The sequence below is a fragment of the Panthera uncia genome, chromosome E1 (assembly GCF_023721935.1).
Source record: "Panthera uncia isolate 11264 chromosome E1, Puncia_PCG_1.0, whole genome shotgun sequence".
NCBI lineage: Eukaryota > Metazoa > Chordata > Mammalia > Carnivora > Felidae > Panthera > Panthera uncia.
Window position 1 is genome coordinate 35,894,225 of NC_064814.1, and position 25,008 is coordinate 35,919,232.

The following is a 25,008-nucleotide window of genomic DNA, read 5'->3' on the forward strand; positions in this document are numbered from 1 at the left end:
GCGGCCCGCCCCGGGCGCGGGCGGAGGGGAGAAGGAGGGGCGCGCGCGGCGGGCAGCCCGCAGAAGCCGGGAGCCGCGCAGGAGAACGGAGCGTCAGCCGCCGCCCGGCCGAGCGGGTAGGGGGCCGCGGGCCGGGCAGGGGACGGGGCCGGGGGCGGGCGGGACTTGAGGCTAACGCGGCTCCAGGGGGCTGGCAGGACCCGGCGGCCGGAGCCCCGCGCGACCCTAGTCTCTGGAAACTTTGTGTCGGCGCCCACACCTGCCCCCCGGCGGTTCTCGCATCCTTTGGGCGACCGGGAGCGGCGAGGCCCGGGGCCCTCCGCAGAGCCCCCTCCTCGCCGGATCTGGGCGCGCGCCCCCCGGCCGCTCCCCAGTGCGGCCGACGCCCCGGCCCCGCGTACCGGCCCTAGGGCTTTTTCGCCAGCATCCTGTCGGCCCCCCTTCCCCCCTCCTCCTCCTCCTCCTCCTCCTCCTCCTCCTCCTCCTCCTCCTCCTCCTCCTTCCTGACCCTCTGCTCTCCGGCTGCGCCATGGTCTCTCCACCTCCTCACCCGCCGTCAGCATCCACCCGCTCTGAGCCACTGGAGCCGTCGGTGGCTTTTTGCATCTTCCATAGGTTTCTGGTGCATTGATAGGAGCAACTTGACTTTCAGCAATGCCAAGTACTCAACTTGAGCGTTCTCTGCGGTGGTAGATTGGGGTGCACAGTGCTAACGTGTCTTTTCGTTTCTCCTAAGTACCCTCGCTTCAAAGCGAAGTTGAGTTGTTTGTGTGCGAGAGGAGTCGCCTGCTGGAGCTGCCTTAAGTGGATTGTATAACTATATTTTATTTAGATGGATGTTGCCAATGGTACCAGCCAGTGTTATGGTAACTGGGCATCCCAGAGGCACAAATGCAATTCTACAGTGTAGGGAATTTTTTTTTTTTTTTTTTTACTACCTTGTACTTTTCTTTTTTTTTTTTTTTTTTTAATTTTTTTTAACGTTTTATTTATTTTTGAGACAGAGAGAGACAGAACATGAACGGGGGAGGGGCAGAGAGAGAGGGAGACACAGAATCGGAAGCAGGCTCCAGGCTCTGAGCCATCAGCCCAGAGCCTGACGCGGGGCTCGAACTCATGGATCGCGAGACCTGAGCCGAAGTCGGCCGCTTAACCGACTGAGCCACCCAGGCGCCCCTACTACCTTGTACTTTTCATCCAGCAGGACCTCAAGGCATTTGGCATGTGTTATCTAGCTGTTCATTGTAGTTTTATAGGAGAGGTAGGTAGAGAGCATTACCATCCCGTTTTACAGATGTAACAACGGAGGCAAAGAACCCAATCCTGATTCTCTACTAATCTTAAAGGAATGTGGACCAAGAAACTTAACCCTGAGTTTCCTGGAATTCCTAGTCCATAAGGCTACACAGAAGTATAATGGAATGTTGGAACATCTTCCCTGAGATTGTATAGATCAATTAAAAAGTCAAAGAGGCGGGGACAGGCATCAGCAGCTCCTTGTGAGAGACTCAGCTCTGTCACGAAGTTAAGTGATACTGGACAAGTCACAGCTGCTCCCTGCGTGTTTCCTGTTGTTTAAAATGAGGGGAACAAAGGTGCTGTATTCTTTGCAAAGTTGTGTGAGTGTTTCTGGAAGTTCCATTCACTCCCTTGAGCTGCATTTGGTGATTGTTAGTTGTTGTGGACTCATAAAGGTTCCCATTCTTGGGCTCCCTTTGGAAATGCAGGGAACGAGGTGCCCCCAGAATAAATAAGTGCCTCTTTTTCACTAGGGACACCTGAGAACTCATGTCAGGGACAGGCTGAGGCAGGGACCCCGACCTGGGTGGGAGGAGAGGGTTGCCGGCTGGAGGTAGGAAGGCACCCTGCACAGGCGGCTTGACACATGGGCCCTATTCCTGCCTCCAGCTCTGACTCATCTTCTGACGCTTGGGGGAGGAGAGGTAGTTGCTTGATATTTTTGGCTTTCCCCCATAAAACAGGAGACAGTTTCCTTCATTCCAAGTCCTTTTAACGTCAGCGTCAAACGTGTCTGTGCTGAGTTCTCATCTGAAACGTTTCATATTGGTTGAATGCAGGTACGATTTCTGTAATATTCCTTAGTAGAATGGCATAAATGTGTGTCTGTGTACATATATATGGATATATATATGGATATATATATGGATAAACTGGTCAGGTGTATAAACCCAGGAAATCTTTTAAAACTTTAGCATGAAAACTTTAGCATTTTTAAATGATGGTCTTTAGGGGAGGAATGTGTGTTTGGTGAATTCCTTTGCAACTGGGATTTTAAGGCAAGGTGGATTAAAAATGCTTTTTTCCACTATCACCAGAAATTCATTAATCATTCTCTGTGTAAAAATTAAAACTTCACAGATAAGGTTAAAGCCTTCTTCTGAGTATCATTCCCAAAAGTAACTGCTGTGTGTTTCTTTATCGGTCTGTGTGTATCCTCTTAGACTTTTCTAAGCATTTTTATGTCTGCACAAAGTGATTTTTTAATTGAAATGAATTATTATAAAATTAGCCAGTCCTGTTCATAGAGAATTGGTTTCTGTCTAGAATAGGTAGCATGTGTTTTAAGTACAGCTGGTTGTAAAGGGTTATTTATTATTTCTGTAGCATGGTAGTGTTTCTCAGGACGATGGGCAAATGGCCCCTTAAGCAACCTCAAAGCAGTTAAATCATTAAGATCCTAGGCATTACTCTCGGTTGAAATGAAAACTTTCCCATTAAAAAAGTATCTTGGAATACTAGTGTATTCATCTTTTCTTTGCTTATAAGGAAGCATAAAAGGGAGCGGAAGGCGGTGGGGGGTGGGGTAGGCGGAGGGGTGTTGCTAAAGCAACAGCACCTGGGTATAAACTTACAGAGCGAACATTTAAGGTAGTAGCTTTAGTTATTTATGAAAGCTTCACTGGGAGACAAAAGGAAGTGTTAATGTGGGCACAGTTCAAATCAGTAGTTTCAGGAGATGGGTGAGTTCAAACAATTCCTATCAAGAGTTTATGTTAGAGGACTTTTGCCATGCCAAAAGTAAAATCATTAAGTGCTGAATATTGGGGTAGCAGGCGAATAAGGTCCCTGACCTCATGAAACTGACAGGCATTTAGACATTTAGAGTGACATTTAGAGAGGAAATGTTCTTTCCCCACATTGGCCAGAATGTAATGGTTCTGAATTCCTGGACATCAATGTTTTATTTACTTAACTTTTTTATTGTGAATTATAACACAGAAAAAAATGTATAAAACGTAAATGGATAAGTTAATGAATTTTTTTAAGAACACAGAAGCATCGGGGCGCCTGGGTGGCTCAGTCGGTTGGGCGTCCGACTTCGGCTCAGGTCATGATCTCTCAGTCTGTGAGTTCGAGCTCCGCGTCGGGCTCTGTGCTGACAGCTCAGAGCCTGGAGCCTGTTTCAGATTCTGTGTCTCCCTCTCTGTGACCCGACCCCGTTCATGCTCTGTCTCTCTCTGTCTCAAAAATAAATAAACGTTAAAAAAAAAAAAATTAAAAAAAAAAAAAAAGGAACACAGAAGCACCTTCCTCCTATAATTTCCCAGTGACAGCATCTCCCCTCACCTCCCCTCAGAGGTAACCTAGCCTTTTTGTAGAAATCACTTCCTTTCTTGTCTGTCATTTTCATCCCCTAAATATTAATATCTAAACAAGTTTCATTTTTCCTGTTTTTACTTTTATGCAAATGGAATCAAAGTAGGTATTCTTTTAAATATTTTTTTGGGGGAATCAACATTGTATACATGTATATATGTAAATATATATACCCACTCATAATTTTTTAAAATTCTTGTAGCATGGTGTTTCTTTTTATGATTCATTCACATTGTTACCTGTGACTGTGATTGGTGCATTTTTATATGAACATACCACAAGTTATTTATCCATCTGTTGATGGATATCTGGGTTGTTTCTGGTCTAGGGCAGTTATGAACAGGGGTCACACGTGTGTGTATCTGCAGCTTTATTAGCTGATGCCTAATTTCCAAAATAGTTGGTACCAATTTACATTCCTCCAGTGGTGTCAGCCTTGAATTTATAATCTGCAGTATTTGTTGTTTAACCACAGTGTGTTTGGATAACCACAGTGTGAATGAATGAATGAATGAATGTCACCTAGGTGGTCTGATCCCTGGCCCTTTGTGTACTAGTGTATTTATATATCCTTGTGTTTAATTGTATAGTTTGGACTGACATACCACCCAAAGGCCTGAGATGGTTTTTCTACTCTATTTAGTTGGCAAATACCCAAGAGAATCATTCCTTCATTTTTTTTTTTAATGTTTATTTATTTTTGAGACCATGCAAGAGACAGAGTGCAAGCGGGGGAGGGGCAGACAGAGGGAGACACAGAATCTGAAGCAGGCTCCAGGCTCAGAGCTGTCAGGCCAGAGCCCGACGCGGGGGTCGAACTCACCAACCATAAGAACCTGAGCCGAAGTTGGATGCTTAACCGACTGAGTCACTCAGGTGCCCCCCTTCTTTTTTTTTTTTTTTTTTTTAACAGATGTGTAGTTATAGGAAAATTTAAATATGCAAAGTGTAGTATTAAAAATAAGTGTCTAGTTACCTAGAAGTCTTATTTTTTTAAACAATTTTTTTTAGGTTTATTATTTTTTTAGTAATCTCTACACCTGCAATGTGAGGCTTGAACTCACAACCCCTAGATCAAGAGTTGAATGCTTTTCCAACTGAGCCAGCCAGGTACCCTGACTAGATGTCTTTGGGTGAATCCTACCTCTCAGGCCACTATATGCTGTGACTTGGTGACTTGAATTATGCTGGTGAATGCCTGCCATGTGCCCAGCCCTGAATGTGTAGACCAGCAGTGCTGGCTTTGGTGTGGATGGGTGCAGGAACCCAGGCCAGTCCTTGTTTAAGTATCCTCTAAGGACCCTCTGAGTATGCTTTGTGCATGTGCAGATCCTTTTAAAGGCATTGAGCAACAGACCAAGGCTCATGCTTCCTTGGCATTTCCAAAGGAACCACAGCTTCTTGGCTATGGGGTAAGTTTCTCTTTTACGATCTTTAAAATGTACTTTTTCCCCCCCACATCTGCCTTGGTATACCATAGTAGAGGTAATTAAAACTGGATTTGAAATAGAGAATTTCTGCTTTTGAGTAGACAGTTGCCAGGTTAACTTCAATTGCTTGTGTTTGGTGTTGCTAGCTGGGTTTAAAGCTAGGTGGGGGGGGAGCGGTGGCAGCAAGTGTGCTTGAGAGAGATCTGGGGGAGGGGAGCAAAGGGAAGGAAGGGAGAAAGAGAGGATAGGGAGAGATAAGGAGGTTATGTCAGGACAGTTATTAAATTATTAAATTCAGGTATTTTTTGAGTATCTATAGTGCCTAGGATTAACTGCTAACAGTTTGTTTCTGTCCTTAGAGTAGAATGTTCTACAGTTCTGTAGGTTTAGAAAATACCCTCAGGGATATCCTTTTTCTTAGTTGGAGGGATAAAGGATGAATAAATAGCCCAAGGAATGTGAGATTTGTAGTTCCTTTTTTATTCTGTAAGGCATCTTAGAAAATGGCTGTGTATGCTCCATTTTCTGGCTTTACATAAATCATGAGTACTTTTTTTACTTTTGTATTAAAGTTTTTATTCAGATTCTTTAAAATAATCATGATTATAAAAACTACTTAACTATAAAAAGTTTTAAAGGAAGGATCAAAAGTAGTGTCAGAGCTTCTTCATTTGAGTGATGGGGGGTAGAAATCCTATTTGTGTTCTTTTGGTGTCCCTTTGGGCGGGCAGTGATTTGCAGAGGAGCTCTGTGTTCACCTGTTGCAGGGAAGGGGGTGGAGTGTGGGTGCTGAGGTCATGGCCATACTGGCTGCATAATGTCACATCCACCCACAGCCCTCACAGCTCACTTGGAATTCTTGCTCTTAGCACTGACAGAAAGTGACCTCCCGTCCAGTTTGGCCAGCTTTTCCCCCTGCCTTCTCAAAGTCTCAGTGGACAGAAAGGTCCTTTTGAAATTCACATGCAACTGCTGGTCTTAACTTCTGCCTTTGTCTCAGAATAGTTTGAGCATCAAAGGCCTTAGGCGCAGGTCTTCTTGACTCTTTAGGTCTTTGAGTTTGTGGGTACACGTGAGAAAATTCTTCCAGTAGAGCATGTTGCTTCTTTTGACTGGTAAACACTTAATGTGGCAGATAGAGAGCATGCCAAGCACCACCCTTCCTTGCTTGGAAGAGAGAGACTATGAGGTGAGCTTGCCTGAAGTTTTGAGAAAGTACTGATAAAAATAAAATCCAGTAGAGTACTGTCAGCATACAAGTTACATACAAATCTGAAATCAAAATTTATAATTAAGAATTTCACTAACTTAGCCATTGTGCCACTCTGGTATCCTTGCCAAGTTCTCTTACCAGATCAACTGTTAGTCTGGCTCCCATGTGAAGAGCAGGTGCAGGCCAGAGTCTGGGGGGTGGGGGGGTGGGTTGGAGTTGACAGCCATTTGTTACAATTAATTTTCTTCTATTCCAAATAATTTTTATTTTTAGAAATTGCAATCATACAGAAAATTACAAAGAACAAATTGGTCATACTTTCTCTCTTTTATTAAAAAAAGTGGGGTGAGGATTATAAAGTTGAAGCTTCCTTGGGCTTCCTTCTCCACTGAGACGGCCATCCCCCATGAATATGATAGGTTTCACTCCAACCCACTTGATTTATTTATATCTGCTTATTTAAAATTAAACTGCATTTTTCCTTTTTTTAAAATATTTATTTATTTATTTATTTTGAGAGAGAGAGAGGGAGAGAGCGAGCACATGAGTGGGGAGGGCAGAGAGAGGGAGAGAGCGAGCACATGAGTGGGGAGGGCAGAGAGAGGGAGAGAGAATCCCAAGCAGGCTCTGCACTGTCAGCATAGAGCCCAAAGCAGGGCTCGAACCCACAAACTGTGAGATCATGACCTGAGCTGAAATCAAAGAGTCAGATGCTTAACTGACGGAGCCACCCAGGCGCCCCTAAACAGTACAGTTTTAGTGAATGTCAGAAGGACACAAATTTTCAATAGCCTTTAATTTGTACCGTCACATATGTCATGTTTAGGGGACAGAACTTTCAGGGTTAGAAGTTGTATTTCATTTCACATGGTTCTTGCTAAAAACTGGAGAAGTATATTCAATGTTTGACGGAGTCTCAACTACCTGGTTTAAACTTTGAGCTAAAGAGAATCCAAAACGTAAGTGAAATGCAACTTGTTTCATACTGGATTATGTCTTAAGTCCAAATAACTACTGTATTATTTTATTTGAAAATAATTTTTTTTAATTTTTTTTTTTTTTCAACGTTTTTTATTTATTTTTTTTGGGACAGAGAGAGACAGAGCATGAACGGGGGAGGGTCAGAGAGAGAGGGAGACACAGAATCGGAAACAGGCTCCAGGCTCCGAGCCATCAGCCCAGAGCCTGACGCGGGGCTCGAACTCACGGACCGCGAGATCGTGACCTGGCTGAAGTCGGACGCTTAACCGACTGCGCCACCCAGGCGCCCCTTGAAAATAATTTTTAAAAATGTATATTTATGGAGTTTCTTGTTCCATTTATGCTCATGTAAATTATGTTTCTCTTTTCCACAATAGCTTAGTCTTATTTTAAATTCCTTTTACAAAGATACTTGCTAGAAATATAAATTCTCAGACCTTTTTATAAATTCTCAGACCTTTACCCCTAGAAATTCTGATTATTATGTCTGAGGTGGGGCCTTGGAACATGGATGGTAACCAGAAGCTCACATGCAGGAGTCCTTGGGACCACACTTTGAAAATATTCCTTTGCCATACTCTGGTGACTTCATAACATAATTTCAGCCAAGCCTTTTCTGTAGAGGGCCAGGTAGTAAATATCCTAGGCCTGTGGGCCATATAGTTTCTGCAGCAACTGCTTAACTCACCTTTGTGGCAAGAAAGCAACCATAGTTAATACGTAACAAATGAATGCATCTGTGTTACAGTAAAACTTCATTCACAAACACTGTCATTTAGTTTCATATTGTTTTAATATGTCATGAAACCGTTCTTTTGATTTTTTAGCATTCTTAGCTCATGGGCTGTACAAAAGCATGTGGCCGGCTAGACATGATCTGGCTGCCACAGTTAGCCAACCCTTGATTTGAACAAGAGTAGAGTGAGGTTGCAAGGCCATTGCATTCTCTCATAGCATGTAAATAACAGTAATATAATCTAAAAAGATTTATATATATTGTCTTATTGTATTAGACAATTTTTTCAGGGGACAATTAAAGACAAGGGAATAACTTCAGGATCTTCTGCCTTTGGACTTCCATTTAGCTAAAACTTGATTCCATGCAAATTGGTGCAGCCACTCTGGAAAACAGTGTGGAGGTTCCTCAAAAAATTAAAAATAGACCTACCCTATGACCCAGCAATAGCACTGCTAGGAATTTACCCAAGGGATACAGGAGTACTGATGCATAGGGGCACTTGTACCCCAATGTTTATAGCAGCACTCTCAAAAATAGCCAAATTATGGAAAGAGCCTAAATGTCCATCAACTGATGAATGGATAAAGAAATTGTGGTTTATATACACAATGGAGTACTACGTGGCAATGAGAAAGAATGAAATATGGCCCTTTGTAGCAACGTGGATGGAACTGGAGAGTGTTATGCTAAGTGAAATAAGCCATACAGAGAAGGACAGATACCATATGTTTTCACTCTTATGTGGATCCTGAGAAACTTAACAGAAACCCATGGGGGAGGGGAAGGAAAAAAAAAAAAAAGAGGTTAGAGTGGGAGAGAGCCAAAGCATAAGAGACTGTTAAAAACTGAGAACAAACTGAGGGTTGATGGGGGGTGGGAGGGAGGGGAGGGTGGGTGATGGGTATTGAGGAGGGCACCTTTTGGGATGAGCACTGGGTGTTGTGTGGAAACCAATTTGACAATAAATTTCATATATTGAAGAAAAATAAATAAATAAAACTTGATTCCACCCTTTGCTATAGGGAGACAGCCAGTTTTCCTCAGTGCAGTAGGCCTGTTGTCCCTACGTAGGGAAAGGGTATGGAGCTTCATGGGGTTCCTTCTTTCTAGTTAATTCAAGAGATTTACCTAGTTACCTTACTCCAGAACTGTAGTGAGTAATTAATTTCTTTAATTTATAAAGAAAAATGGGAAATTAATTTATCAGTACTTTATAAATGAAGTTAATTTGCTATAAAATCCCCCAAAATGTGGAATTGGGACATAGGTATGATAAAGAAATCCTTGTAGGGAGAAAATTGAAGCTCACTGATTGGGTTTTAAGGATGTTGTTACATCCAATAAGACATGGGAATAAAATGATCAAAGGGAGGTCAGCTATTCAATGTTGAGCTCTTAGTTCTGTGAACTTCATTCTGATTTATAAATTCTTTTTTGTCTTCCTTAAAGTAATAATGAACTTTCAAGGACTGAGATCTTATTTATGAAAAAAAAATCTGCATTTTTGAGATTTCATAGTCTTGCTTCTCAGAAGGTAGTAGTGACTGGCAATTTTGAGGCATATTTATACTTATTTTGGGTGTAATTGCTGTTTATGCTTTTTTTTTTCTTTTTAAGTATTCTGCATGTTGATGTTCTGACTTATATAAATCAAAGTTCACTGCTTAACCAAGAATCTATGATTCATATTTAATTTTTACCACTTAACTCCTTGAAGATTTTATAGGCTCTGCCACAAATTGGTTGCTAGTTATCACCAAACAAATTTAAATATGATTGTGGATTTTGCAAGCATTTTCTTGGTTCAGGTTTATCAGATTTTTTCACACCCTAAGACTATCTCATACCACATAGCAGTTTAGGATTTTTTAGATTCATATCCAGATTATAGATAAAGCACAGTCAGACTGACCTTATGTTCCTTAATTTCTTTGCAGTTTTTATTTTCTTCCCCAATGAAATGGGGACATTTTAGTAGTCTTTAGATCAGTTGACCTGTTGTGGTCAGATTGTATGACTAATCAACAGACAACTCATGGAAAAGGGGTTCTGGCCCCAGTGGGGTTACTACTTTTCTCTGTAGAGTCTGGCAAAGCCTCTTAACCTCCATTTACCTCTGATTCCTCATCTGGGAACCATGACAGCAGAAGGATACTGATCCATGTGAGGCTGATTGTGTTTATGTAGCTTAAACAAAACAGGCATTTGAGATTTTTCCAGCAAGTCCAGCGGGACAGACCAAGGCAGGTTGAAAGTGATGCTTCTCACACTTTACTGTGTATATAGATTAGCTGTTGAATCCCATTCCATAGGTCTGGGACGGGGCCCGAGATTATGCATTTCTGTTAAACTCCAGGTTGGCACTGCTGGGTTTTGGATCATACTTGTAGTGAGGGTTTGTAGAAAAGGGCTTATGTTCTCCATTTGGGATCTGAAAGTGAGAAGGCTCTTGAACAGCAAGAATGGCAGTATGTTTTAAATGGATTGGAGAAAAAGGATGATAGTATCATCTATGAGGCACCTCCCCAAGAAACAGCTTTCTTTTCCAGCCCCATCGACTGTTTTACTTTGCTTTGACCCCGTGCCTTCTCTGAATTGCCAAGGCACCCACTGTTTGCACTGCTCATTTGACTCACTTGATGTTAGTCAATCTTTTATTGTTATTCAACAGTTTTATATGTGTATCTTGTATCATCTCTTTAGGATGATAAAATCCTAGCGCAGGGTGATGGCTTATATTACCTTTTTATCCCTGTTGTAGCTATTGCTGCATAGCATACCATTCCAAAACTCGGTGGTGTAAAAACAACCATTTTTTATGTTGCTCACAGATTCCTATAGGTCAGGAATTTGGACCTCATGTAGTGGGAACAACTTGTCTTTGCTCCATAATGTCTGGGGCCTCTAGTGGGATATTCAAAGACTGTAGGTGACTCAGTGGCTGGGGGCTAGAATCATCAATTTGTCTTTACTCACATATTTCATAGCTGATCCTGGCTATCAGCTGGGCCACTGGCTAGAAGACCTATGTATGACCTCTGCACATGGTAACCCTGTTGAGCATAGCAGCTGGGTCCTAAGAGCAAGTCCCAAGACAACAAGGTAGAAGTGTGTGCCACGTTTATAATCTAGCTTCAGAAGGGTTATTCCTGCTGTACTCTTCAGGGTGAGTTGGTCACACAGTAAGAAGTTCAAGTGGGATGGGGGAGATACTGTCATTTGTGGCAAAGACATCTTGCCACAATCCTCACAACACTTAGAATAGTGTTGAACACATGACTTGAACTCAGTAAATACTGTTATGTAAATGAGTGACAAGTAATTTAAACACCTAAGTGGATGAAGACTAAATTAAAAGATTCAGTTCCAAATATGAACAGATTACCCCAGGATACCAAAATAAGTATGTGTTCTCACTTTTTATAGTTATTGACAGTCTCTTCTCCATACACGGGAATAATCTCTGAATTTACAGAGCTGAACTTTTTTTTTTTTTTTTTTTTTTTTTTTAGAGAGTGTGCAAGTTGGGGAGAGGGCAGAGGGAAAACCAGAGAATTTTAAGCAGGCTCCATGCTCAGCACAGAGCTTGACATGGGGCTTGATCCCATGACCTTGGGATTATGACCTGAGCCAAGAAATCAAGAGTTGGGCGTTCAACTAACTGAGTCACTCAGGCGCCCCTGGAGCTAAACTTCATAAACCTGCTCTCTTCAGGTGGACTGCCCATGTCATTCTTTGGAGTGTGGTATATTCTCCATCCAGCAGCTGGTTACAGCCTTAAAATGATTGGCCTTTTAGTTTTTGGGATGGTGGTCCACATGAGGACATTGAGATGGCCAGTCAGATCGCTACACAGGCAGTTGCCGTACAGCACATTACATGTGCTCTGTGTGTCACACTGGGACAATATCTGTGGCCAAACCAGAATGGTGTCTCTGTTGTTAGCTTTGTATGTATTACGGATATTTATCCTCATTCCAACACACCTTCCTATCAGTTAATTTATGTAGTGGGAAAAGCAAAAACAACCCTTCCTCCAGAAGTAAGATGTTGAGGTGGTTTAGCCAAATTACTAAAGCTTGACAGATGAGCAAGAACAGATTGTGAGTATCTTTTATTTCATTTATTTTTTTTTAATGTTTATATTTGAGAGACAGAGTGCAAGTGGGGAAAGGGAAGAGACAGGGAGACACAGAATCCGAAGGAGGTTCCAGGCTCCTTGCTGTCAGCACAGAGCCTGATGGGGGGGGTTGAACCCATGAACCATGAGATCATGACCTGAGCCAAAGTCGAATGCTTAACTGACTGAGCCATCCAGGTGCCCCTCATTTTATTTTAATACAAATCTAACTCAGCATTTGTTTGAATTTTATTCTTAGTGTGCTATCAGAAGGGTTGAAAGATTGCTACATTATGATTTTTATTTGTAAGAGTATTTTAATTTTTCCCCCAATGGAACACATTTCCAATTTAATCATGAAAATTAATGAGAAGAGTAACATTTATTTATTTATGGCAATGGAGGCTAACATGCTTCTATTTTAAAAAGGGTGACTTTATCTAGTTCTTAAAAAAAACAAAAAAAACCTTGAACATTTAACTGAAGGAGAAAATGTGATTACATACGCTTTTCAGGTATTAAAAAAATAACACTGTAGGCCTCCAGTATATACTATGCCCTTCTGAAATTCCTAAAGTTAAAATAATTTAGATCATTTTACACAGTCATTTCTAGCATCATTATGGCCATTTTCTGCTTATTCAATGTGAGAAGAGAGAAGGCAGTAGATACAATTTCAGTTTTAAATTGCTAATTCTAGTGGTTATTTGCTATGACTTAAAAAAAAAAAAGAAGAAGAAGAAGAAGGAAAACTAGCCCCTATGGCCTGGGGATGGATGCTCTGAGTAGATTGTGACTCCAGGTAGCTCCAGGTATGGATACCCAGTGCTAACTCCAGGCTGGTGCCCCAGGAGTTCTCCAGTGCAGGGAGCTATCAGGTGTTAATAGCTTATGCACTGAGATTACAGGCCACCTGGACAGACACTAATTCTGCATTTTGCTTAGCACTTTAGTGCTTTGATGGTTATTATTCAGACCAGCAAGATGTTTCTTGTAACTTGTAAACAAAGAAGTACCTTTCTGGGGTTGGCTTAGGACAGCTCCTCCTTTTTGTCTTGCATCACACACCCCTCCCACCCCCTTTCCCCTTGCCAGGAAAGCATTTTTTCCCTCCAAGAAGTAAATGCAGCTGCCAGAGCAACTTGGAAGAACTTAGTTGAACACCATGGACAGCGACATGGCCATTCCTTGGCGAGCCCTCTGGTCATCTCAGAGACAAGTGTGCTGCAGGGGGAGTGGTATGTTCACTCAGTACCTTACAGTCTTTGATCCCTCAACCATGGCTCAGTCTCTTACTCCGCTCGCTAATAGATGCCCTTCCTCTGTCTTCCAGTACACATTTACTAAGTTGATTTTGACAAAGCTGTGATGGAATACACATGTATCCTTCATGATCAGACTCTCCTGAGCTTGGCACTGACACTAGGGCTTCTTGTTGTGGAGCTGCTCCTTGGTGAGGTCCCTCTGCTGTCAGGGAGCTTTCTGTGTCCTGAAGGGTATCTGGGTCTGCAGCAGTATGTCTGTCCCTCTTCTGGGCGATAGGAGAAACTGGAGTAGCTCAGCCCATCTGGGCATTTCTGTAAGTAGCACTTACACACATTCTTCGTAGGCAGATCCAAGACCCTTTGGACGCACTGAAGGCGTCGGCTGGTGGTGTTGGGAGTGCTGTAAGGCAGGTGCTGAGCCACTCCCCACAGTCTCACAGAAAGGTGGTGTGTGGGCTTGAGCTAGGAGCCCGGAACCTTGGTTCTCTTCCTGGTTCTGTTATGTATCTTCTCTGAGTTGAAATCATCTCACCCTTTCTGAGCCTTCTATTTTCTGATCTGTAAAACGGGTCAGGAGTGTTTGTCAGAGGAGCATCAGTTATATTTGTGCCCTCTGAGTGCTCTTTGGCAGACGTTGTTTTTCTAAACCTTGGACCTAGCTTTAGCATTTTATGCAGGTTTGTTGGCACAAGACTGACTAGCAGCAGCAGGGAGGGAGCATCATGTCTGTCTCACTTGGATTCTGCCCTGAGGACTCACAATCTGTTGTCTCTGCAGTACCAAGTGGCTTAGCACTGCCCAACAAAGGAGAGTTAACAGAGTAAGTTAGGCTTCCAGGCCACCCATTACTTATCCTTGATGAAAAGACCAGCAAGTCTGGAACCCTTTCCTCAGGAGGGCAAGTGACTTCCCAAACAGAATGATGATTTGGGAGACCATAAGACTGAGTCACTATTAATTAGACAGTAACCAAGTAACCTGGTTGGAAATTTGATTAGCATCTTCCAGATTTTCCACATTCAGGAAGGGAGTAATCACCAGCAGTTTGAGAGCCTAATTCTGTGTTTGTTACTGCAGTGACTTTGCTTTTTAAATCACTAGGATTGTGCCAGGGAAAAACTTGGAAGTGGCACGAGACTGTGTTCTGCGGCAGGACAGGATGTTCTCATAAAAGTTCTGCCCGTTTCCATTTACAACTAACACACACATCTGTACACATTTCCTTATGCAACTATTTCTTGTTTCTCTTCAGGATGCGATCTCACCTATACACTTCATGTGTGCCGCCATCAGAAGGGGTCCCCAAGAAAGTTGTAATCTTGGGTGGGGCAGGACCCTTCAGACAAGGGCTCTTTCTGGGGAGGGACTTAGGATCTCTGTGTTCCAGCACTCTGAGTGCCCCAGTCTTGAAGCAGGGAATCTGGGTGGCTCACTGCAACATTGACCTCTACAGGATGACCTCTACAGGATGTGTCCTCTGACTGGCAGCATCACCTACAAAATGCCAGTTACTGAGTTCCAGCTCCACTCTGGAACTACTGAAGTGGAAACTCTTGGGGTGTGGTTCAGCAGTCTGTGTTTTAACAAGATTCTGATGCATGTTAAAGTTTGAGAACCACTCCATTATGAAGCTATAACTTTTATTATTTTTTTTATTGAGGTATAATTGATATATAACATGTTTCAGGTGTACAACATAATGATTTAAAAAAAATTGTTTTTAAGTTTATTTTTAGAGAGACAGAGACAGCGTGAGCAGGGGAGGGCAGAGTAAGAGGTGGGGGGAGAGAGAGAATCCCAAGCAGGCTCCACACTGTCACTGCAGAGCCCAGTGTGGGGTTTGAATTCATGAACCGTGAGATCATGACCTGAGCTGAAATTAAGAGTCGGATGCTTAACTGACTGAGCTACCCAGGTGCCCCCAACATAATGTGATACTTCTTTTTTTTCAAGTTATTAAAAAAAATTTTTTTTTAACGTTTATTCATTTTTGGAGACAGAGTATGAGTGGGGGAGGGGCAGAGAGAGAGGGGCACACAGAATCTGAAGCAGGCTCCAGGCTCTGAGCTGTCAGCACTGAGCCTGACGTGGGGCTCAAACTCACAGACTTCAAGATCATAACCTGAGCTGAAGTTAGACGCTTAACCAAGCCACCTAGGTGCCCCTGATTTGATATTTCTATTAGTACAAAATGATGATCACAATAAGTCTAGTTAATATGCATCACTATACATAGTTATAAGTTTTTTGTGTGTGATGAGAATTTTAAGGATTTACTCTTAGCAACTGTCAAATATGCTATACAGTATTATTAACTTGTACATTACATCCCCATGATTTATTTATACCTGGAAGTGTATCTTTAAACGCCCTTCACCCATCTAGTGCTCCTTCCCCCCACTTCTGGCAATGATCAGTCTGCTTTCTGTATCTGTGAGCTCCAGTTTTTGTTTTCTTTTTTGATTCCACATACAACTGATACAGTATTTGTCTTTTTCTGACTTATTTCACTTAGCAAATCTCCCTCAAGATGTGTTCATGTTATCTCAAATGTAAGATTTTCTTTATGGCTGAATAATACTCCACTGTGTATTTATACCACATTTTCTTTGTCTCTTCAATCTGTCAGTGGATCTTCAGGTTGTTTCTGTGTCTTGGCAATGAACATGGGGGTGCATATGTTTTTTCAAGTTAGTGTTTTCCTTTTCTTAAGATAAATATCTGCAAGTGGACTGCTGGATCATATGGTACTCCTTTTTTTTTTTTTTTTTTTTTTTTAAAGTAACCTCTGCCCCCAATGAGGGGCTCGAACTCATGACCCCAAGATCAAGAGTCACATGCTCTGGGGCGCCTGGTTGCCTCAGTTGGTTGAGCGTCTGACTTTGGCTCAGGTCACGATCTCATAGCTTGTGGGTTCGAGCCCTGCGTTGGGCTTTGTGCTGACACCTCAGAGCCTGGAGCCTGCTTCGGGTTCTGTGTCTCCTTCTCTCTCTGCCCCTCCCCTGCTTGTGCTCTGTCTCTCAAAAATTAATAAACATACAAAATTTTTTTAAAAAAGAAAGAGTCACATGCTCTACCGACTGAACCAGCCAGGTGCCCCTGGGAGTTCTATTTTTAATTTCTTGAGGCGCCTCCATACTGTTTTCCATGGTGTCTGCACCAGTTTCCATTCTCACCAACAGTGTACACAGGTTCCTTTTTCTCCACATTCTTGCCAACACCTGTTATTTCTTGTCTTTTTGATAATAGTCATTCTAACTATAACTATGAGATATCTAATGATATCTCATTGTGATATATCACATTGTTTTACAGATGTTGAACCATCCATGCATCCCTGGAATGAATCCCACTTGAGTGTGATGTATTGTTCTTTTAATGCATTGAGTTTAGTTTGCTGATACTTTGTTGAGGATTTTTGTATTATGTTCATTAGGGATATTGGCCTGTAATTTTCTTGTGATGTCCTTGTCTGGTTTTAGTATCAACATAATCCTGACCTTGTAAAATGAGTTTGGAAGTGTTCCTTCTTTTTGTATGTTTTGGAAGTTTGAGAAGAGTGGTATTAATTCTTCTTTAAATGTTTGGTAGAATTCACCAGTGAAGCTCTGTGGTCCTGGACTTTTGTTTGTTGGAAAGTTTTTGATTACTGATTCAATCTCCTTACTAGTTACTGGTCCATTCATATTTTCTACTTCATGATTCATTCTTGGCAGGTTGTATGTTTCTATGAATTTGTCCATTTAAGTTGTCCAGTTTGTGGGGATATAATTATTTATAATAGTATCTTATGATCTTTGGTATTTCTGTGGTATCATCATAACTTCTTGCATTTCTGATTTTATTGAGTCCTCTTTTTTTCTTAGCCTAGCTGAAGGCTTGCAATTTTATTATCCTTTTAAAGAACGAGCTTTCAGTTTCATTGATCTTTTCTATTGCCTTTTTAGTCTCTATTTCATTTATTTTCGCTTTGACCTTTGTTATTTCCCTCCTTCTACTAATTTTGGGCTTTTTTAAAAATCTAGTTCCTCGAGGTGTAAAGTTAGATATTTTTTGAGAGCTCTCTTGATTCTTGATGTAGGTATTTGTCATTATGAACTTCCTTCTCAGAACTGCTTTTGCTGTATCCCATAAGTTTTGGTATGCCAGATTTCCATTTTCATTTGTCTCAAGGTAGTTTTTTATTTTTTATGACCCATTAGTTCAGTAGCATGTTGTTTAATCTCCACATATTTGTTAATTTTATAGTGTTCTTCCTGTAATTGATTTTTAGTTTCATACCATTGTGGTCAGAAAAGATGCTAGATATCATTTCAGTCTTCTTTATTAAGACTTGTTTTATGGCCTAATGTATAATCCATCCTGGAGAATGTTCCATGTGCTCTTGATAATATGTTTTCTCTTGCTTTTGGGTTTAAGTCCATCTGGTCTAAGGTGTTGTTTAAGGCCAATGTTTCCTTATTGATTTTCTAACTTGGATCATCTATCCATTATTGAAAGTGGGGTGTTAAAGTCCCCTACTACTATTGCTGTCTATTTCTTCCTTTGGGTTTATTAATATTGTTTTATATCCTTGGGTGTCCCTATGTTAGGTACATAACTACTTTTCATATTTTTAAAAAGTAATCTCTAAGCCCAACATGGGACTTGAACTCACAGCCCTGAGATCAAGAGATGCATACTCCACCGACGGAGTCTGCCAGGCACCCCTGTATCATTATGTCATGCCCTTCTTGTCTCTTATTACAGCTTTTGTTTTAAAGTGTTTTTTGTCTGGTGTAAATATAGTTATCCCAGCCTCCTTTTGGTTTCCATTTACATGTAATGTCTTTTTCTGTCCCTTCACTTTCAGTATGCTTGTGTCCTTACATCTGAAGTCAGTCTTTTGTAGGCAACATGAGTCTTTTTTCATTCAGCCATTTTATCTTTTGATTGAAGAATTTAGTTCATTTATATCTAATTACTGACAGGTACATACTTATTGCCATTATTGTTCATTGTTTCCTGGCTGTTTGTAAATTCTGTTACTTTCGTCTTTGTGATTTGATGATTTTGTGGTATGCTTAGATTCCTTTACCTTTTGTGTACCTATTATAGGCTTTTGTTTTGTGGCTACCATGTGGCTTATTTGTAACAACTTACAAGAGTCTGTCTTAAGCTGATAACAACTTAAGTTTGAATACATGCTAAAGCTCTATGGTTTTACTCCCTCCCCCCCCCACTTTATATATATGTTTTTTCCATTAAGCTCTATGGTTTTACTCCCTCCCCCCCCCCCCACACTTTATATATACGTTTTTTCCATTCTATATTTTTGATGTCACATTTTACATCTTTTTATCTTGTATATCCCTTAACTAATTATTGTATTTATAATTTTATTACTTTTGTTTTTTTAACCTTCATACTAGCTTTGTAAGTGATTAATCTACCACCTTTACATTGTTATTCTACATTTTACTATATTTACCTTCACCAGTGAGATTTATACTTTTACGTGTTTTCCCATTACTTTCTTTTTGGCTTAAAGAAGTCCTTTAATATTTCTTGCAAGGCTAGTTTAGTGGTAATGAACTCCTTCCTTTGCTTTTGCTTGTCTGGAAAACTCTCTCTCCTTTACTTCTGAATAACAGCTTTGCTGGGTATTCTTGGAAGTTGTTTTTTTTTTTTTTTTTTTTTTTACTGCCCTATGTTGTGCCACACCCCTCTGGCCTGCAAAGTTTCTGTTAAAAAATCTGATACTCTTGGGGGGGGGGGGGGTTCCCTTTTATGTAGCAAGTTGTTTTACTTTTATTCTCTCCTTGTCTTTTAACATTCAACAGCTTGATTATAATGTGAGTGTGAGTCCCTTTAGGTTCTTCTTTGGAATTCTCTGAGCTTCCTCAGTCTGGATATCTGTTTCCTTCTCCAGCCAGGTTAGGGGAAGCTTTCAGCCATCATTTCTCCAAATACATTTTGTGTTACTTTCTCTATAATGTGAATGTTGGTCCACTTGATGTTGTCCCATAAGTATCTTAAGCTGTCTTCACTTTTCTCATTCTTTAGCTGTTCTGATTGTGTCATATGGGTCTCCTGTTGAAACCCTCTAATATATTTCTAGTATGTTTTTCAGTTCAGTTAGTGTGTTCTTCAGTGCTATGATTTCTGTTTGGTACTTTCTTATATCATCTATCTGTTGAAGCTCTGTGTTCACTCTTCTCTCAAGTTTAGTGAGCATCTTTATGACCCTTATTTTGAAGTCTTTATTAGGTAAATCACTTCTCTCCAATCTCGTTTCCTGAGATTTTATCTTGTTCTTTCATTTGGAACATATTCCTGTTTCTTTATTTTCCTCAACTCTGTGTTGATTTCTATGCATTAGATAAGACAGCCACCTCTCCCAGTCTTGAAGGAGTGGCCTCATGCAGGAGATAAACCTGATTGTTCAATACTGCCTTAGTTTTGGTTTTCTCTCAAACCTTTGTGATTGTCCAAGCAGCCTATTTATTTTTAGTGGCTCCTAATAGTTGGCCATGTGACAGGTGATGTTCTAAAGGGGAGGATCTCAGTCAGCAGCTTTTAGCATATGCAGATATACATAATAATCCTGTGGGACTGCAAAAGTTGTCCGTCCCACTGGCCAGCCAAGCCAGGTGGTCTAGAGGTGCCCCCCTGGGCAGCAGTCACAAAAATCAGGGCAGCAGACAGGTATACAAGTTCCTTTCCAGGAGATACTGGAGTCCTAGAGTGGGGCAGAGGGAAAGCACAGAGACGGTATCCCCTGGCCTCCACCCGAGGCTCAAGCTCCAGAACAAGCAATAGCCTTTTTCACAGAAAGGCAGAGGGTTATGTTTCAGTTGGCTGTCTGTGCAGTGCCCTGGGGGTGGTAGCCAGCTGAAGTCTCTTCAGTTCCAACAATCTCATGGGGTGCAGAGGCGCAAGCCCTGCTGACCACCAGAGCTGGCAGGCAGTGGGTGTCCCCTGGTGGCAGCCACCAAAACCAGGACACAAGACACATGTCTGGGCACTTAACAGTTAATCCCAAGCTCCTTGCTGGGAAAGGAGGGAGAGGAGGGAGAGGATGACAGTGGATGCTTATTACATCCATGTGTGTTTAATTAGAAGCCTGCCCCTCAAGCCGCATGCTATAACTATTTTTAAAGCTTTTCAAAAATGTTAAATAGGAACCTTGTCAGATGATCCAGCCCTTCTAGTCCTAGGTATTTAACCAAGAGAAAGGAAGGCATACCTCCACAGATACCTATATATGAATGTTTTACACCATTTTATACATCAGCTTTGCTTGTAATAGCCTCAAGCTACAAACAACCCAGTTTCCATCCGTAAGTGAATAAACCATCTGTACCATGGAATACTACTCAGCAGTAAAAAGGAATGAACTGTTGATACATGCAACAACATAGAGGAATGTCAAACTATGCCGAGTGAGAAAGCCAGGCCAAACAAACAAAAAAACCTATATTATCATTCTGTTTTATAAACATCTAGGAAATGTAAAAATAATGACAGAAAACATCAGTGGTTGCTTGGGAATGGGGCTAGAGAGTGAGGGAGGAATGAATTATAAAGGAGCGTGAGGAAATTTGGAGGTGGTGATGGATCAGATTATCTTGAGGTCATGGTGTGTCGAATGTACACAGAATTCAAAACTCATTGGCGCCTGAGTGGCTCGGTCGGTTAAGCATCTGACTCTTGATTTCGGCTCAGGTCATGATCTCAGAGTCAAGGGATCAAGATCCATGCTGAGTGTGGATCCTGCTTGGGATGCTCTCCCTCCTTCTCTCCCTCCCCTGCACACATTCTCTCTTCCTCTCTCCAAAAATAAAAAAGAATTCAAAAATTCAAAACTCCTCAAGTTGTACACTTGGTCAAGTTGTGTATCAACTTGTATGTCAGTCATACCTCAACAGAGCTGTGGAAAAAGTTAAGTGTGATGGTTACCTGGGAAAAGCAGAGGGACAGGTAGGGGAGGAACCCATTTTTAACAATGCTTGTTGGTGGTCATCATACTGTTACATAAACAAAAAACTAAGATGTCCAATTTGGAAGAGAGAATGAGATTTCCGATGCTGTCCACAGCACCAGCACCTCCTGCAGGTGGCATTTGTGAAGCTGGCCCCCTGCGCCTGGCTTAGCTGAGGGCATGTGGAAGAGACTCTAGCTTGTTCTGCCTCTCTTCTGGGCCCATTGAGCAGTGCCTTACATTTCCTTTCAAAAAACTTGTTGTGGCCCAAACTGCACTTAACGTTTGTCACACCGTGGGTTACATGTCATTCATAAAAAGCTGAGACTTAGATTGATACTTCCAAACTGGCACATCCTTTAAATGCACATCTAGATATATTTAGCGTGCTTTCCACTCCCTAGATTTATTCCAGTCAAACCCAATTTAGTAGTAAAAACCCAGGAGGAATTCTTTTGAACTTCCTGATTGGCTACATTGTTGCCTCTTTGTCTTTCTGCAGATCTGATTTGTATCCACTGTGATCAACACTCTGAATTAGGACTTTCCAGATCCTGACCCAGGACTGCAGAGTAACCAGATTCCGCACAAGTGAGTGGCTCCAGCACCACTTCTGTCCGTGGAACTGAAAGTGTTCTTATTCACCTGAAATCACTTTAGGTGCCCCTACCCTACCCTGGGTGGGGATGAACACACTTCCCAGTGGGCCCAGACTATAAAGCAGTGTGAGAAAGTGATGTGTCTGAAATCTCAGGAAACCAATATTTTCCATTTCTTTTGTTACTGGTTTACTCTATGGGCATTATATAATATTAAAGTCTTTTATATCAAATACTCTACTAATAAAAATGTAGATTTTCAAATATTAAACTACATTTTAATTTCAACACGCATCTGAAGCCAGTGGGATTCATCTTGCTGCTGAGAATTGTCTGAGGAAGGTGACGTTCTCATTTAACCACACCCAGGGTCAGGTCAGCCGAAATTGCTCATGAACTTAGACTGATGTATTTTTTTAATTATGTAACTCATCTAAGTAATCTCTATGCCCAACTTGGGGGGGTCGAACTCACAACCCTGAGATCAAGAGTTGCATGCTCTGCTGACTAAGAGCACGCAAGCTAGGGAGGGGGAGAGAGATGGGGACAGAGGATCCAAAGCAGACTCTGCTTTGATAGCAGTGACCCTGATATGGGGCCCAAACTCTCGGACTGTGAGATCATGACCCCTGCTGAAGTCGGGCGCTTAACTGACTGAGACACCCAGGTGGCCCGAGACTATTGTATTTTTGAGATAATGGCCTTCAAAGTGCCTTGGGTTATTCCCATGGAGACACCACAGCACAAGTTACTATTTAGCTATTTTGTTTTTTGAATAACGAAGGGCTAAGGTGACCAAATGTCCTGGCTTTTCTGGAACTCATTCTGAATTCAGTATCTTTTTAGTTCATAAAGGCAGTTCCTTTAATAGATTACCTAATGTGATCATTTTTATACCTTTATAAGATTGCTATGTCTAGAACTAGGTTTAGGAAGATAATAGCAATCATAGCAGCATAAGTAGGCAAGAAGTGTATGAAAGAACATGGCTACAGGAGTGATCAGAATTTCTCGTTTCTTCCTAATTACCAAGGAACACCACTCCCTTCAGTTCGAGCAAGGCCCTGCAGGATTGCTGTTCAGGAACCAGTTGGGCATGTTTCTGAGTTTAGACTATTTCTAAAATAGAATGACTATTTCCATTTAGTGCCTCTTCTTTTTTTTTTTTTTTAATAGAATCACCAGAGAGCTGGGTTTTAACCTTGATTTTAGGCTACTTTTCCTGTTAATCAATAGGAAATGATTTGTCTACATCCTTGAAAGAATGGAGTCTATTATAGAAAATGACCACTTCTAATCCTTTCACCTTCCCATTCCACAAAACTATAGAAGGCCGTGATGAATCAAGAATTGATAGCATTTAAAGTACTGACAGATACCTGTGTTTTGCAGGAAGAACACTGACTTTGGATTCCTTGGTGGAGGAACACAAAACCCTCTGGTCTTGCTGCCAACGATGCAAGTGTGATTGCTGGCATCTTCATGGGCTCCAGAGGTCACAGCACGCTCCCACGGACTCTCATGGCCCCTCGGATGATTTCTGAGGGAGACATAGGAGGCATCGCTCAAATTACCTCCTCTCTCTTCCTGGGCAGAGGCAGTGTGGCCTCCAACCGGCACCTCCTCCAAGCTCGTGGCATCACCTGCATCGTTAATGCTACCATTGAGATCCCCAATTTCAACTGGCCCCAATTTGAATATGTTAAAGTGCCTCTGGCTGACATGCCCCATGCCCCCATTGGACTGTACTTTGACACTGTGGCCGACAAGATCCACAGTGTGAGCAGGAAGCATGGGGCCACGTTGGTGCACTGTGCCGCAGGGGTGAGCCGCTCGGCCACTCTCTGCATCGCTTACCTGATGAAATTCCACAGTGTGTGCCTGCTGGAGGCGTACAACTGGGTGAAAGCCCGTAGGCCTGTCATCAGGCCCAACGTAGGTTTCTGGAGGCAGCTGATAGACTACGAGCGCCAGCTCTTTGGGAAGTCGACAGTTAAAATGGTACAGACACCTTATGGCATAGTTCCAGACGTTTATGAGAAAGAGTCCCGACACCTGATGCCTTACTGGGGGATATAATGCCACCAAAGCCTGCATCAGCAGCCCCTTGAGCAGTACCAGCATCTGCTACACACCGTCTGTTCCCCTCTTCACCTTTCTTTTCAAATGGTTGACTCCTGGCTCTCCCTGAAGTGTTTTTTACACTGGGTGTTCAGGTTTATTTTAAAAGATGGAGGGGGGGGGGAACATAAGGGGAATGCATACATTGCTAGTAACATTTTTAAAACTAACATTTTGGAATAGTGTTTATGAAAATCTTTAACTGGCTTTTAATCATTTTTAACAATTTGAACAGTTTAATAAACTGTTTGGTTCTGCTATATTCTGAATCCCATGCCTTTAGGCATCATGGCAGGTGCCAGAGGAGCTCAGTGCAAAAATCACTTTGGGTCCTGATTAACCCTTTAGAGACAAGCTTTGCCCAAGGCTGCTGACCACACAAATGCTTAGGGAAGATTGATACCAGCTTCAGTCTCTACTGGATTAGCCCTACTCTTTCCTTTCCTATTTAGTGACTCTGTAAGTTAAAAAACAAAAACAAAAAAAACACCTTTGTTATCTGGTTGTTAAGTAATTATAATGAAATCTGCTGCAAACACCCTCTTGGAATCATTGTGCCCCAGGACTATATTAGCGTTATTTTTAATAAATATATCTGCATAACCTATTAGAATTTTTACTAAGAACTCCAGGGTGTGTGTATGTGTGTGTTGATGCTGGAAGAAAGATGCTCTCCAGTAACTGCATTAAAATCCGGCTCCGGTGACAACTATGCCACTTAAAATAGACCTCTCGGCTGAACTGTGTCAACGTTTCACATCCTTGCAGATGGGCAGACGTTAATATCAGTCACAGTGCTAAAGCCGTGGAAAACAGCACAGAGTGTCCACTCTGATAAAAGATACAGTTTTCGGATGTCTTTGGCAACTGGAGTGCACCAAAGCAGTGAGTCCTCCATCAAAGAAATTGTTTTTTAACAAAAGCTATGCCTTTGCTCCACACAAAATGTTCTAAACCAA

The 25,008-nt window shown here is 41.7% G+C and overlaps 1 protein-coding gene across 2 annotated transcripts; it reads left to right on the plus strand.

Annotated features, from left to right (window-relative positions):
• DUSP14 (dual specificity phosphatase 14) lies at window positions 1-24,674 on the plus strand. 2 transcript variants are annotated; one of them, XM_049636566.1, is made up of 3 exons: window positions 1-116; window positions 21,832-21,920; window positions 23,321-24,674. In XM_049636566.1, exon 3 carries the CDS (start codon window positions 23,411-23,413, stop codon window positions 24,005-24,007), a length of 597 nt encoding a protein of 198 aa, XP_049492523.1. In that variant the 5' UTR covers window positions 1-116; window positions 21,832-21,920; window positions 23,321-23,410; the 3' UTR covers window positions 24,008-24,674. The 2 variants fall into 2 exon arrangements, with proteins under 2 accessions (XP_049492523.1, XP_049492524.1); XM_049636567.1 differs by lacking the exon at window positions 1-116 and having other exon boundaries at window positions 20,428-21,920.
• Window positions 24,675-25,008: the final 334 nt, after the last annotated feature.